Genomic DNA, 16,086 nt, shown 5'->3' on the forward strand with positions numbered 1-16,086 from the left:
GACTATTTATATCCCTGTATATTAGACATTGTACACAAGCAATATTATCTTTAGGTACTCCCATAATATGAGTACATAAAGGATGCTGTAATCCTAAAAATAAGGTGACTACTACTGTTCAGGATACAATGAAGGTCTGGCAGATTAGGGAGGAAGAGTTAAAGTACAAAGGAGCATAAATGGTATCCCTTCTGGCATGTTCAAAAGCAGCTTGCCAGCAGGGTGAAGAGAAAAACTTTAAAGTGTCTTTGCTAAACATTCTTTGCATAAACAGGTTCAAATCATTATTCTCAGAAATATTGTATCATTAAAAGACAAACTATATAACATCAAAACTAGCAGCTTCTGTGGTTGAAATAGGAGTAGGAAAACCATTGCTATTTTAAGTTCCTGATTTTATATAGCATTGAGATTACAAAATAGCTACAGGAACAGATATGAATTATTCCAATTATAACTGGAAGAAATGCAACTCTTGTTTAAATAGTCGTCTGTGTAACCAGCTATTGATATTTGTATTGGCTTAGTTTTTAAGGTTGATTGAGGAGAGGAGAGACCTATTCCAGTGAAGGCTTTTCTTTTTTTCCACAGAACAACTTGGTTTTAAGTAGACATTCACTGTAGCTGGAGCTATGTTTTGTAGTGCTGGGTATTGAAGTAGATTGGGACATACATTCTACGCTAAGAAGTTTCATACTTCTGGCAATTGTTTTTTTGCATGCTTAAAGAGTAGTGGAGCTCTACAAGTTTAAATCAATTATTTTAATCAACATTCTCAAGATTATCACTGAACTATCCTTCTATAAATATTATTTATGCTACACACTTTCATGACAAGACATTAGATTTTAGGTTTCACATAGATGAAACTGCTGTTAATTTCACAGAGAGTTTTGCCTGAGTAAAACTAAGGAATAATAGCTTAGGATTGTTTTAGATCTCTTTGTTTTGTTTGATGCTTATATTACAATTTCAATATAATCATTTAAATATAATTAGCTTTTAATATTGGCCCACGTCAATGTAAGAAATTCTAATGTTCCCTTGAACATTTCACTGCTGTTTGAGATTCTTGAGCTGGAGATAGAATTATTACAGTCAATTTTTAGGGAGGACATCTCTTCCTAGAAACATACAACTGCAGTGTGCTTTTGCTGTTCTGCTGTTCCAGTACTTGACTCTGGCTGGAGATTAAACTGAATCTCCTGATCTATAATAATTTTGGTTTGGTTTTTACTACCTCTCTGCTGTTGAAGTGATGGTGGATAAAGCCTTTCATTTTGAAAAGCTCAAGAATGTGAACAGGTCCTTGAACTGAAATAGGCTGAAATAAATGATTTTTGAATCACACTGTGGAAGATCATTGAATAGGCAGTGGTATATTCCTATAAACTGGCATATGAATCTGATTTAAGTACTGTAAAGATTAATAAAATCAGTCATGTGATGAGTGTAATTATTTTACATTTCCTATAATTTAGTTTAGGCATCTTTATTTGTTTTCTTCTAAACAATTTTGAAATAAGAAAATGAATGAAAACTAAACTTACCCTCTTTCTTTCTTAGATATCCAGTATCTGCCGAGCAGCTGTACATGCTGGTGTAGTCCGCAACCAAGGTGGTTACGTTGATGTTATGCCTGTAGACAAAAGAAAGGTGTACATTGCTTCCTTTCAAAATGGCATATTTTCAGAAAGGTACAGAGCCCATTTTCAAAGATTACTGTTTACCCTTCACCTCAATAAGGTTTACAAAGTATTGTATTATGTATCTTTGTACCTGGGGCAGTGCTAGAAACCCAACAAATAGGCCAACTTGGGTTATTTACAGAGCTTGTGTAACAGCTTCAGTGACTTTGGAGAAGCTGTGTTACAAGAACTGCTTGCCTCTTCTAAGCTTGTAAATCTTTACTCTAAAAAGCTTCTTATAAAAAACAAACAAACAAACAAAAAATCCTCTTGTTTATTCTTTTGCTTAAGTTGCAACTAACACAATATTTGATAAGAAAATCACTTATGGTTTCTTTGGCAAAACACCAAAGAATGTTTACATTAACGTCAGTGATCTATTCTGTCTGAGAGGATCTGCAATAAACAGATCATTACAAATTTACATAGAATCAAATCAGTGAACCTGGTTCATAAATGATATTCACAAAACATTAAACACTTTTTTTTATTATTTTCTATTTTTAATGGTTTTACTGTATTCAGTATAATCAATATCAGTATTCAATATCAGTATTTTTCTGAAAGACATGGAAGTGGTGTGAAAGTTCATTTACTTATACTCAGTGTATTAGCATCCTCTATGATGATAACACATGGCTACATGTTGCAGTTCAAATGTAATTATTTAAAGAACGCTACAGTTTCTATAGGAAGAAAAATAAATGGCCTTAAAAAAAGCCCTTGTGCCACTCTTTCTGTCTTGCAAAGCTAGGAATGTTACCTCTAAAACCAATAAGTTTGTGTGGGAAAAATCTAAAAGAGTATCTTTAGAGAACTTGGATGTAGGAGAAAAAGGATTTTTTCTTATTTTTATTTTATTATTTTTTTTGGGGGGGACATGCCCCTTTACTTCATAAACCTTTATGTAAAGTTAGAAACTTTTAAAATACATCTTTCATTTGCTTCATGAATAACCCCATTTTCCCTATTAATGTCCATTTCCTTCAGAAAGAGTGGTTCCTTACTGACACTTATGTTCTCCACCTAAATCTCCTCACTGAGAAGAAAAGGAATTGAAAAAAAAAAATGTTGCAAATTTAATCATTATTTGTACTTTACCATCCCAGTGAAGCCAAAGTCAATGGTTAGGAGAGCAGTTCCATGCAAGTTTTCTGTGAATCTGAAAAATTGTAATGAAGATTGCAATGCCAGTGCAGACACCATATTCTTCTTTATTTTTGTTCTGTTTTCCTTTCTTAAATAGGTCTCATATATTTTGCAAAATAGAAAATCATGATACCATTAAATATGAAATGTTATATTTTTGTTGTATAAAATAAACCATACTCTACCAAATTTCTCCTTTTTTTTTATTTCTTTTAAAGCCATTTAGCCATTCAGAAGGCTATCAATATTTTAAATATATTTCCTTTGATTTGCAAAATATAAATTCTCTTTAGAAATACGTGCAACCAGTGAACAAGTAATCTCCAGGGTCTAAAAATTATATCAGAATATAGTTATTATATAGAATTATATAGAATTATATAGAATAGCCAACATAAGATGCATGCTTTCTCTTTTCCCCCCAAACTTTTTTTAAGAGTTTTGCTTTATTATTTAAAGCTTAATTCTTTTAATTAGAATCAACTTAGGATTTATTGAAATTTTTGTGTTACAATTTGCTCTCAATAATTTTCTTTGAAGAAAAAATAATATGAAAGTTTGGTAATTCAAAAAAAAAAAAAAAAAGGTAGTAAAAGTTATGAGTAGTAGACACAGGAAATGTTGCAGGACCCTAGAACTGTATTTAACAATTCAAAAAGAAAAGTCATTGGAGTGTCAGTCTTAAAAATAACTCCAGGAATGTTTTTTGTGTTTCAGTTTACAGAATCCTCCAGGAAGCAAGGCATTCAGAGTATTTGCTGTTGTTTGAGTCTAGCGAGAAAAATGTAAAACAGGCAAGTGAAAACAGAGCACTTGGAAGAGAATTATAGAGGCCATTTCTTGTAATTTCTATAATTTGTATAAAGCTGTAACATTCTTGTACAGAATATATATACTGCTTTCCACCAAAAAAAGTTTAAATTACGTATATATCTTGATGAAAATATCTGTAAAAGTAAACATGGGAGAAAAATTCAGTTGAAAATGTATATTGATATATAACAATATTTTGAATCCTGTGTTAATTATTGCTATATTTTCTTAGCAGTTACTCTTATACAGTTAATTCAAAGCTCATAAATGTTCTGTTTTCTTTATGATATTATTATGGTATTTCAATATGATATTGTATGGTGCTTTATATATGCCACTAACAGTAACCTTAAAACTATACCATAGGGAGGCCTGAGTTTTTATTTCCAATGTACATAAAAGAAGCCATCCTAATAATTCAGTATAATAAATCGTGCTTTAAAGTGAAATAAATATCTATATAACTTTTTGATGATTTACAGTAGCATTAGCCATGCAAGCCTAAATGAAGAGCTAGACTGTTTTCAATTTCACACTAATTGTAACAAGTACAAATACCTGTTTTAAAATAAAATAGAAAACATGGAGAAGTCCTGGGTCGTATTAGTATGTTTTCATCTCAAGAAGTATTTCAATGAGAGTGGTCCATTCATGTTTGTTAATTCTTAAATATTTTAAATAAAACATTTATTGGATGCTGGTGAGCTCTTTAGTTCAAGTACCCAATTCATTTATGACCCAGTCCTTCACATGTATTCACCTACCTTGACATGGGAGATTGAGTGAGACGTGTATAACCTTGGAGGATCTGAGTCTAAAAGAAAATTTTCATATTGAGAAATCAAGTAACCTGAAATTAAGGAATTTCATCAGATATACAGTGCAGTTCTGCACACATATGTGCTTTACTTCTACCATGTGACTCATTCAATTTACCAAAATTGGGTTTCAGTAAAACCATAAATTTGTACACATATATAACGATTTGTAAGCTTGAGGGCTTAAGATGTACATGGTATCCGTATACTATACAAAATTGTGAGGGTAAATGTTTAAGAAAATGAAAATGGTAACAAAGGCTAACCTTGCTCCTTATGACCTGGCAAATACTCCTGCAGGCCAGGAAGTATAGTGGTATGGAGCCCATTGACAATACTGTCATTTGTTGCTTCACCATTTAAAAAAATTCATTTATGGTGAACAGCCTTGTGCATTAATTTTACCATATTATGGTATATGAAGAACATGTAATGGTGATACTATGTTTCTTTCTATGAAAAGTGTGTTGTGCTTTAAGACTGAAAAGCTGTTAAACTTTATTTTTGTTATTTTTTTATTTCTGTTGTTGAATTTATTTCCTTTCAACTTGTAAACTGATTCATATTCTTCATATTTCAAAATATTATATTCTGCCTTCTGTTTTGCTACATGTACTACCTCATGTAGTTAGGCAAGCTCTGTTAGTTTTTTAATCTGTTTTGAATAAAATTAATTTACATAATAAGAGTATATTTGACAGACATTATTGTTTAATTGTTTACCCTGCCTCAAGAATTAGAAATAGCAAACACAAAGTTTTCTTTTTTTTCTGAATTAAATGTTGCAAGTGGTAGGACCAAGCAGCAGACATAATCTGAAGTTTTGAAAGCTGTAGAGACAGCATAGGTACACAACTTCTATTAATTACATTAGGAGTTTTATGAAGTCTTCCAGTCATTTTTCAAGTTCTGGCCAGGGTATCTGGGAGCAGATTGCTTTCTCATTTTAATGGGCAATTCTGTCAGAAAGTGACTGTAAAAAAGCAAACAAACAAACAAAAAATGCCACCTTTTTCCAGTTCTATACAGCTCTTTCCTCTTCTGGTAAATGTTGATAGTGTGAAATGTTTCTAGTTACATTTGCTGGAAGCAAGCACTTTAAAGCTCATTCCTACTTTGCCTCATAAGGCTAATGGTCAATTTGGAAGTTCTGGTTGGGATATATGTCTAATTGGTGAGCGAGACAAAAAGTCTTTGTGTAAACCCTTTTTTTTTTTTTTTAAGGTGGTGACAGGGAAGGGAGCCACTGTAAGAAGTTTTATATACATTGAGCAGTACTATCATTAACCACTGTTCAGAAATGAAAACGTAGCACAAGTAGACTATGACTGTGTTAGAATTCCAAGTCACTCAAAATCTTGAGATAGACTTGCAATACCATGAGTTAAAAACAGAAAAATAATAACACTGTTGCTGTTATCAGAACATAAAGTGGAATAAGGCCACTTCTGAAATCAAGGGGCAGCATCTGAGAAAGACATCTGAAACAAAATAATCTGAAAACACTCATCCTTTGTTTTCCTCAAAAAACCTTTCTTCACAGGCAGGACACTTTCTTGGCTTGGCTTTGCAGGCCAGCAGCTCCTGCTGGTGGGGTCCATGGTGCCCACCATTTGCCTTAGGATGCTTTGGGAAGTCTGTTGGGTGCTTCAGAGTCTTTGTGGTAAGCAAGCTCCCCGCTCTCTGATCAGGCAAATAAGATGCTTCTCTTTCTTTGAACAGAGCAGAGCCTGGTGCTGGGGAAAGACAACAGTCACATATTCACTCATTACCAAACCTTTGTCCCTTTCGGTATATGGATGAAGGGGGTCCTAGGTGGAAACATGGCTACCAGACCAAATTTCTGCCTTTTTTTCTGCCCATTTGTTTTCCTGGACTTTTTTGTTCTTCATGTCTTTTTTATTCTTCTGCATGTCTTTGCTATTTGTCCTCTCTCTCATCTTCAAAGTCTAACCTACATTTACTGGGAATTTCTTTGCAAGGGGGACAGGAGTGGACCCTTGACACCAAAACAACAAAGTCAGCACATGGTGAATTGGGGGCTACCTCTAGTGTATGTAAGTGGTTGCTGTGAGCAGCTCTGCTAACAAACACAGTCACAAGAAGAAAGGGAGGTGAGTAACTCTTTCTCCTCACATCTGTTGCACAAACTTGGGAGCCCTGTTGCTTTTCCACATGCAATGATTCTAACATATCCAAATATAAATCCGCAGATAACTCTAGCTTCTTAAGAAATTCTCTACTAAATGAACTATCAATGGGTCAAGAAGTAGATATTCTGAAGCAGTTGTATCGTGAGTGAGAGCTACACAATATTTTTGTCTGTACCAAAGCAACTACATGCCAGATGGTCACAACTAATTCACAGAAAGCTCAGATGAGTAACTAGCAGTGTTAAAGAACACATTATAGCATAATGAAAAAAATATAGAAGAAAGTAAACTTTTAAATGCTGAAGAATTGATTGGTTAATCAGAAACTTAGAAAATGATGCTATCAAAATTTAAAAAGGGCATAATCTATAAGAAAGTAGTGCTTAATTCATGCTATTAATAGTTTTTAGCTTGCCTCCCAGAAAAGACCAGTAAGTAGCCAACAGGAATAATTACAATGGATTCAAAACAATCCTCCACCACTAAGTGAGTACATAAATAAGAAACTGTTTTAGTACATTGATATCTGCCGTTTATGATTTTGAAAGAGCTAAAATATTAAGAAATATAAACTTGCTAAGTGTCTGATGACCTTCTCTGTAAGCATCATTGAGACATTTCTCTGCTATGCTACATCGCTTCTGGATGCAGTAGCTCATTTAATAACTAAACAACAGTTAGTATGAAAGCACGGCGGTATGAAAAACACAAACAGGTAATTCTTTAAAATTATTTAAGAGTGTTATCTTTCTGATAGATGTATGAGGATAGTTCAGTTTAAGGGAAGTTGGAACCCATACTCATACCAACAGACAGCTCATGTACTAGCTGGACATAAACTAAGGAAACTAAGAAACATTTCTTAAACGTTATGGAGAGTGAAGAATTTTAGAGAGTTTACAGACTTCCCTGTGTCCTATTTCTGTGCAGGGGACAGTCAGAAGGTTTTTTTGGGAATTAAGCCTGAAACACAGGTTAGGATAATTTGTTATCTAAGTTTGTGCTTTCTTAACTGAAGAAGTTTCAAATTTTATGTCAATGCTAGACTGAGAGCTGCTTATGGATTATCAGCTGATTTAAAAGAAGAAAAAATAACATCTGCTTTTTTTGCCTGTGTTGGCGCATATGCTCAGCAAAATGCATGACACACTATTTCCTGTAGCAGATATGTAACATAGTTACTCACATAAACAAGGTCTTCTGTGTGGTAATTGCATTTGAAGTATGTTTTGAATTTGACTTAAAACTCAGATAAGCCACCTTCCTGTTCATACACAAGGGAAAGCTTATTTCCTGCAATTTCTGTAGGCATATAAAGGGTCAGATTTAGAAATGTAAATATTTGGAAGTTATAAGGATTATTCATACAGTGCAATATTCTGCTTGTAAATTTATATAAATACTGTATGAAATACTGTACTGTCATGCTTTCTGTCTTAAGGCTTTTCATAGCATCTGTGGAACTCCAGGGAATTAAACAAAGAATGAAAAGCCTGGAGAGTTTCATTTCATTCACTGTATAATATGCATCTTACAAGGCTTTAGATATACAGATGAATCTTTAGTGTTTAGAAAATTGCATTTTTTTTATATGTATCACCATTCTATGATGATTTTATAAAGACATACATTGTGCATATAGGAAAAGTAATCATTATACTGTCAGCCTTAGGTTTAGCCTGTCTTTGCACTCAGGAATAAATTATAAGTATTTTAAATATGGTCACTATATTTCTATATTATATATATTATTTATATATATATATTTATTTATTTATTTATACTACTTTTATTAAATGACAAGTCCTTGCTATGGGACTGTGAAAATAAAATCAATTGTGATTCCTGCTCTATCTTAACACATGATGATAATGTGACACCTGAAAGTTAAGATCAATTGTTCAATGATACATCTTAAATGTTTTGTTCATCTTACCCTTGTTGCTGGGAGACAGATGTCCACATAATAAAACCATTATAGCATTTTTCAAAAAGTAGTAGTAATGAGTTTTAAATTTTCAGAAGCTAGCAGTACCCAAAAGCACCCAGTCAGACCAGCCTGTTACAATAAGTCAGAGGAAAATACGAGAGATCTAAGGAGGAAAGTAAAGAGCATGTGAACAAAGTGGCCCATCATGATGCTCCTTGTCTTACTATTCACATTGATTTCTGCAATAATTACTCTAGTTACTCAATTCAGTATTTGCCCCCAGTGCTCTATCAAACATTGTTTTTGTCTTCACTAACAATGGTGTGAATGTCTGAAGGCTTGCAATGAAATAGTTGGTAAAGAACTGAGATATGTTTGCCAAACAACATGAATAAATTTGCAATATCGTATTATTTTACACAAAAAATACTTTAGTTGCCAATGCTAATAACTCTTGGGCTTTTAAATTCACTAATTTCGTTTAAAGTGTAAGCACTGTAATGAAATAAAAATGTCAGCACATGCTGACTGAAATTCATCTGTTCAAAAAAAAATAAAAATCAGTTATTTCATCTGAACAGAAATTGCTGTAACTAAACCTAGTATTATTAGCAATAATATTCTTGAAATTTCATTGAATATAAGACTGCTTATGCAGTCTGGATTGGCTTTTAGAAGACATTCACCAAACTTTATTTGGTGTATTTCATTCATTTCTGAATGAATGTTGTTTATGAAGACAATATCCTTATTAGGAATATAATCTTAGAATAAATGCAAGAACTTGCATTAGGTTTGCTTGTGTATCTTTTTGGAATTACTTCCAAAACTCCACAGTATGTGTAGTGATGCTAATCATTCTTAGTATTCTCAAGAAAAAAGAAGTGCTAAGAGGTATCATGTCTTCTAAACTTAGCCTACAGTTTGAAAAACAAGTACTTCAGTTGCCTAATTATTCACTTAGGCTTGTTTATATGCAATGTAAATAGCAAGTTGGCTTTGACTTGTCATAAATTGCTGCTACTGTAGATCCCAAACACAAATTGGAAACAGTTGCTAAATAAATCTCCCTATAGTCAATTCAATCTTCATTCCTTATTTATCTGTTAAAATCCATCTGTTTCTTGTTGGTGGTGGGTGGTTTTTTACATACTGAAAGATCATGTCTTCTGAATAAGCATTTCTTTTATTGTGTCAGAGTGACTCCCAAGATTGTTGGGATGCAGGCAGCACTAAACACAGAATCAGAGCAATCGTTTTATGCAAAAGAACTTAGTCTCAGATTTTGGATTTAGTCCAGTTCTGTACACATTGTATGAGTTGATTTAGTGCTTGCTGCAGTGGAGATGATAGTCCTACTCTGGCATGGCTATAACTGAGCTAAGGAATAGTTTTGTGAAATGCTCTGAGCCTTTCTTTCTTATCCAGGAGGAATTATGTGGTAAATTAGATCAGTTTGCATTTTTAAAATAAAGGAATAGCTAAACAGAAGGCTTTGGTGGTTTACTGGTAAAGACTTGCCCTTCTGCTGCTGGTTGAGTGTTTAAGCATGTTGTATCAAACATATCCAGTGATGTGTAGATTGTGCTAATGCAATGATTTTTTGATTGGCAGTAATGTTAAATCAATTCATACTGGGAAGCTTCTCTTCCAGCAGCTTCAAAGCCCACATCATTTCAAATCAGGTTTCCATGAGTTACAAGTCAATTATTTTGTATGTAATTTGTAATTATTTTGCAGTATGTACAAGTTTGTCCTAGGAATTAAGAAGTCACATGTGGAAGGAGATTTGTTGTTGCATCTACTACAACATAAACATATGCTAATGCTTCAGTTCAACTTGTAATTTTTATTACAATCCCTACAATCCCTGGAAAAGTGCTGTCCAATCAAAACAATTAAAATAGTTGGAAGTAAGGAAATAAGGAAAACCAATATTTCTACCATGGTCTCTCAGAAGACATTCGGCTATTAACTTTCGTACATCAAAACAGAATAACTCAGAACCACTCCTATAAAAATTGCAATCTACGACTCCCTAGAAGGCTGTTTCTAACCTAGCATCTTGCTGAGCACTGGTCAACAGGATGGACAAAGTACTTAATGTCTCTTGTAATATACTAAATAACTTAATATCCATAATCTGACACAAAATTAGACTTTAACAAGAAAGACAAGACTGGTTTACAGCTAAAGGCTAGAAGACCTGAGGCCTCAGAGTACATGTGAAATGCCTCTTAAAAGGAGGACAATGTGGTATATTAGAAGACAAACTTCCATATCTGTATCTAACACATGATCCATGAGTAGAGCTGGTAGATATGCTACAAAAGTACAAAGAATTAGTCTAAATAAAGATTGATTTCAGTACTTCAAAACTTTTGTGTAGTTACCATCTCCAACCAAATAACATTCAAATAAAATTTCAGAGCTAATTGTTTTTTCTTAGATGTGTGAAAATAGGCAAATACCAAGGATAGTGAGGCCAGGAGGAGAACTTGTCTGTAGTTTGACTGGTAGGTGGTAGGATCTTGCTTAGGTATACTATTATATGAATGCTAATCTGATGCTAATCTATTTGATGAAGGTTCACTCATGTGCCCCAAACTCCCTGCAGACAGTTTTCCAGTAAGCTTTGTTCTTTGTGCAAACAAATCAGTTAAATGAGCATCTGTGTGAGTTACAATTAATTACCTGTTTCGTAGGATTGGCAGATGAAACTGATTTGCACTGACTTTTTGCAAATATGGCTCTAAAGTTATTTAGTGACAATTGCAAGGTGAAATAAGAAATATTCATCGATGGTTCAGGGTGTTCTTGCCTCTTTGTGTTTCAGAAGTACATCTTAAAACTGCTCATAAAACAGCTATACCTTTCAGAATACTCTAATGAAATTAAAACTACTGGGGAATAGAACTACTTTAAGCAGGTTAAATTCTTCAGAAAACAGAACAAAGTGTCCAGTAAGGAGAGGACAGGATGGAGGGTGGTTTGTTTTATAATATTGCCATAGAAGGATTCCCAAATTGCTTAGGTTAGTTAGCAAGTACTTATGAGGTCTTCTAAATGGAACAGTCATCAAGTTTCTCTTAATTTCTAGAACTAAATAGTTTATTATTTAAGTTTGAAGATATAAAGATGCCAACCCATCATTTTATTTTGAATTAATTAGGAAGGACTTAAAAATTAACTTAAATTCCTGTAGTCTAATCAACTGAAAACTCTTACCTTTGCTTTATCTCTTCCAGTTACTTCATTGATCCATGAAACCATGTGGTACTCTCCAGACACACAAATTCTCAGACACCGATGTGTTGGGAATGAAAATCCAGAGAATATTAATTGGTAAAGAGTTATAAAGGATGTAATAATGTGGAGGTTAGCCTCACAGTGCAAGGAATGCAGTTTGTGTCCCCAGCAAAGCAAGTTTAAAGGACATAGCTTATTTCTTTCAACCTACCAACAAAATGGTATTGTGTTAGGTGTTATAATGCTGGAAGACTCATTATGCAGTACAACTTCTGGTTTTGACCCTGAAGTTACTAAAAGTATTTGCACAGTTAAAGTTGCTACCCAACTCTCACTCTCGTAACTCATGCCTAGTGACAGAAGTGACTGTAAAATAGAAGTAGTGTCTCTCCTCCCACCTAACCCAGATGCTTTGAGTCTCAGCAAGAGCATAAATGCCTCTTTTTCCTTCCTAGTCAAAGGTGGGAGTTACAAAGAAAGAGAAAATCTTGAGAGGATGTTTCTAGTGATGCTGCATTGCACAGCGGGACAAGAGGAATAGCAGACTCCTTGCAGGGCTCTGTCACTAGAAATGTTCATGTGAGACATGAACAGAGAGGAGAGGAGAGGAGAGGGAGGGAGGGAAAAAAGGAGGGAGATAGAGTACCATGAGCATGTTCAAGCTTGCTAACAAAGGAAGGCTTCTTCAGCACAGTAACAATACTGACAACTGAGAGTTTTTGTTCACATGCAGTTTAGCAAACCATATTATGTAGCAGTCAAGCTGTTTATTATTAGAAAAAAGGCTGAAAATTTGATAAATGAAAGATTGGGTTACCTTCTCAGTTAAATCAGTAAATCAGTTAACAAAATAATCCCAACACCTGTGATACTCCTCAAAAACTGGGATAAGAAGAGCTCTGCTTTTCCAAATTATAAGAATATTTCTGAAAGAAGCAATATGTTCACTAGATTATTGCATCATCATAAATTTTTAGTTATGTCAGTATTTCAAGTGTTTCTAAGCCTGCTCTAAGGAACTTTTGTTTCTAAGCCAGGATTTCAACCTGCTCTAAGGAACCTGCTTTGGCAGGGGGGTTGGACCTGATGGTCTTTCAAGGTCCCTTCCAACCCCTTCAGTTCTGTGATTCTGTAATGAAAGAAAGATCAGCATTGCCTATTCTGAATAATTTCTTACATCAGTACTAGATGTTTTAATAAGGAAACACCTTTATAACAATGTAGCAATGTCATTGGGACAGTCAAGTCTAGGATGATCACAGAATCATGCGATGGTTGAGTTTGGAAGGGACCTCTGGAAGGCCATCTGCTCTAAATCCCCTGCTCAAGGAGGGACACACAGAACAGGCTGTCCAGGACCAAGGCAAGGTGGCTTTAAAAGAGCTCCAAAGAAGGAGATCCCACAACCTCTCTGGGCAACCTGTGCTGGTACTCAGTCACCCACACTATAAAGAAGTGTTTCCTGATGTTCAGAAGGAACATGCTATGTTTTAATTTGTGCCTCTTGTCACCAATGAACAGAGGCTGAATTTACTGAAGGTTCAATCAGCTCACTTTTGCAGACTGTTCAGGTACCTCTGGATGGTTGCACAACTATCTTGTGTATCAACCATCCCTCACAGTTTTCTGAGGCTGTGCAGGGACAGCCGAAAAGAAAGGCCAAAGCTCATCTGGAGCTCAAACTGGCTGCTGCTGTTAAAGATAACAAAAAATGTTTTTATAAATAAATCAACACAAAAAGGAGGACTAAGGAGAATCTCCATCCTTTACTGGATGCGGGGGGAAACTTAGATACAAAAGATGACAAAAAGGCTGAGGTGCTTAATGCCTTCTTTGCCTCAGCCTTTAGCGGCAAGAGCAGTTGTTCTCTGTCACCCAGCACCCTGAGCTGGTGGAAGGGGATGGGGAGGAGAATGTGGCCCTCATAATCAACCAGGAAATGTTTGGTGACCTGCTACAGCACTTGGATGCATGCAAGTCAACAGGGCTGTATGGGATCCACCCAAGGGTACTGAGAGAACTGGCAGAGGAGCTGGGCAAGCCGCTTTCCATCATTTATCGGCAGTCCTGGCTATCAGGGGAGGTCCCAGTCGACTGGCAGCTAGCAAACATGACACCCATCTACAGGAAGGGCTGTAGGGTAGACCCAGGGAACTATAGGCCTGTTAGCTTGACCTCAGTACCAGGGAAGCTCATGGAGCAGATTATCTTGAGTGTTATCACGTGGCATTTGCAGGGCAACCAGGCAATCAGGCCCAGTCAGCATGGGTTTATGAAAGGCAGGTCCTGCTTGACGCACCTGATCTCCTTCTATGATAAAGTGACACGCTGGGTGGATGAGGGAAAGGCTGTGCATGTGGTCTCTTCCAACCTAGAAATTCTATGATTCTGTGATTCTGTGTTTACAGAGAATAGGTCACCTGCCTCTCCATTCCCCCTCGCGAGGAAGTTGTAGACTGCAATGAGGTCCCCCCTCAGCCTCCTATTCTCCAGGCTGAATAGGCCCAGTGCCCTCAGCTGCTCCTCATACATCTTCCCCATATGGGTCTGCACCACGGGGTCCATCTCTCAGGAGCAAACTGCTCCAACCTGGGTCCCCCACGGGCAGCAGCTCCTGCCAGGTCACCTGCTCCTGCATGGTCTCCTCTCCACAGTCTACAAGTCCAGCCTGGAATCTGCTCCTGCAGGGGTCTTCTATAGGCCGCAGCCTCTGTTGGTGCGGGTCCACCTGCTCCACCGTGGTCTCCTCCACCAGCTGCAGCGTGGAACCCTGCTCCACTGTGGTACTCCGTGGACTGCAACGGGACAGCCTGCTTTTCCGTGGTCCTCACCACAGGCCATAGGGGACTTCTGTTCCAGCACCTGGAGTACCTCTCCCTGTCCTTCTTCACTGACCTTGGCACCTGCAAGGCTGTTCCTCACTCCTCTCACTCTCCCAGCTGCTGTGTGGTGCAGCAGTTTTTTCCCCCCTGACTTAAATATGCTCTCAGAGCAGCACAAAACAACATCATTTATTGGCTCAGCTCTGGTCAGCAGTGGGGCTCTTACCAAACATGGGGCAGCTTCTAGATCCTTCTCACGGAAGCCACCCCTATGGCCCCCTGCTACCAAAACCTTGCCATGTAAACCCACTACAATTGACAAACAACATTCTTTATATTATTCTACAATCATATTTCTATATTATTCTGCATAAATAAAACTTTAAGTCTCATCATATGACTCTTCTAACTGGGTATATGCCTGTGACCTTCATGTAGCTCTAAAGAGTGTCTTCAATTTCCACTGACCAAAAACCCCACTTGAGAACATGTCCTTTACAAAACGGTACAGTCTGTTGACCTTTTTTTTAATTATTTATTTTATTGTTTTTATTTTTTTTTCAAATGGGTGTCATTCAGCCTTGTAATTACTGGCAGATCTCTTCAGACCCGAAGTGTTCTACCAGTCTATTCATACCAATTTACATCAGCCGAAGGCTCAACTCCTATTTAATGTAAAATTGTGAAGCCACTTGCAATAAAATGAGATAATATGCTGCAAAAAGTAAATATTTTCTACATTAGCTCCACAAACAAGTCAGACAGATTTGAATGTGATGAACGAACTGATGTAAGAAAATATTCTTTCTCTGATTTCCCTGGAAATGTTCTGTGTGGAACAGAGGAAGTGAAGCATTCAGGGTTAGAAATGTTGTAGGAAGTGGCATGAATTATAGAACATTCAAAACAATGGGAGATTATTTCAGAGAAAAAAATATAATTAACAAAGGATATACAGATTATTCAAAATACTTCTGTTGGAGGCAGATTATTTACTTCTGTATAACATAAGAATGACTGGCTCTCATTTTGCTTTGAACAGACCAAGCAGGACTGTTCACAATCCTTTGAATCCTATGACTTAGTCTTCTCAGATCTTGCTCGATTTCCTGCACTATACACTTTTTATTGATAGTCTTATCCCCACACTGTTTTCTGAGGGTTTCTGTGCTATAATCCAGTAGTGTATTGCCCTCTGGATGCCATTTTTTTTACATAGCAAGCTGACTAATCTTGGTACCTCCTACTTCTTTGAATAGCATTAATACATGAAGACAACAGAACATCTTCCAAACAATGGTGAATTTAATTTGCCCAAAGGAACAGAGCAGACAGGGGAATGAATTCACTGTCTCTCTGCCCAAGATATTTCCTGGACCTGGTATTTCCTGCCTTCCCTTCTGTGGGCTGTTCTCAATCTTGGTATGGCCAAATCTTTTGCGTGTGGAGTTATCATCTATGGCT

General features: G+C 36.1%; 1 protein-coding gene across 2 annotated transcripts in view; it reads left to right on the forward strand.

Annotated features, from left to right (window-relative positions):
• The window catches only part of CRISPLD1 (cysteine rich secretory protein LCCL domain containing 1), a 43,607-nt gene extending 38,448 nt beyond the window's left edge, over positions 1-5,159 (forward strand). For both annotated transcript variants that reach the window (XM_084511036.1, XM_084511037.1), the window contains 2 exons: positions 1,567-1,697; positions 3,555-5,159. In XM_084511036.1, coding sequence (XP_084367162.1) covers positions 1,567-1,697; positions 3,555-3,606 — 183 coding nt within the window. In that variant the 3' untranslated portion in view covers positions 3,607-5,159. The remainder of the gene's footprint in view (positions 1-1,566; positions 1,698-3,554) is intronic.
• Positions 5,160-16,086: the final 10,927 nt, after the last annotated feature.

This window comes from Aythya ferina (assembly GCF_964211825.1).
Source record: "Aythya ferina genome assembly, chromosome: 2".
Classification (NCBI taxonomy): domain Eukaryota; kingdom Metazoa; phylum Chordata; class Aves; order Anseriformes; family Anatidae; genus Aythya; species Aythya ferina.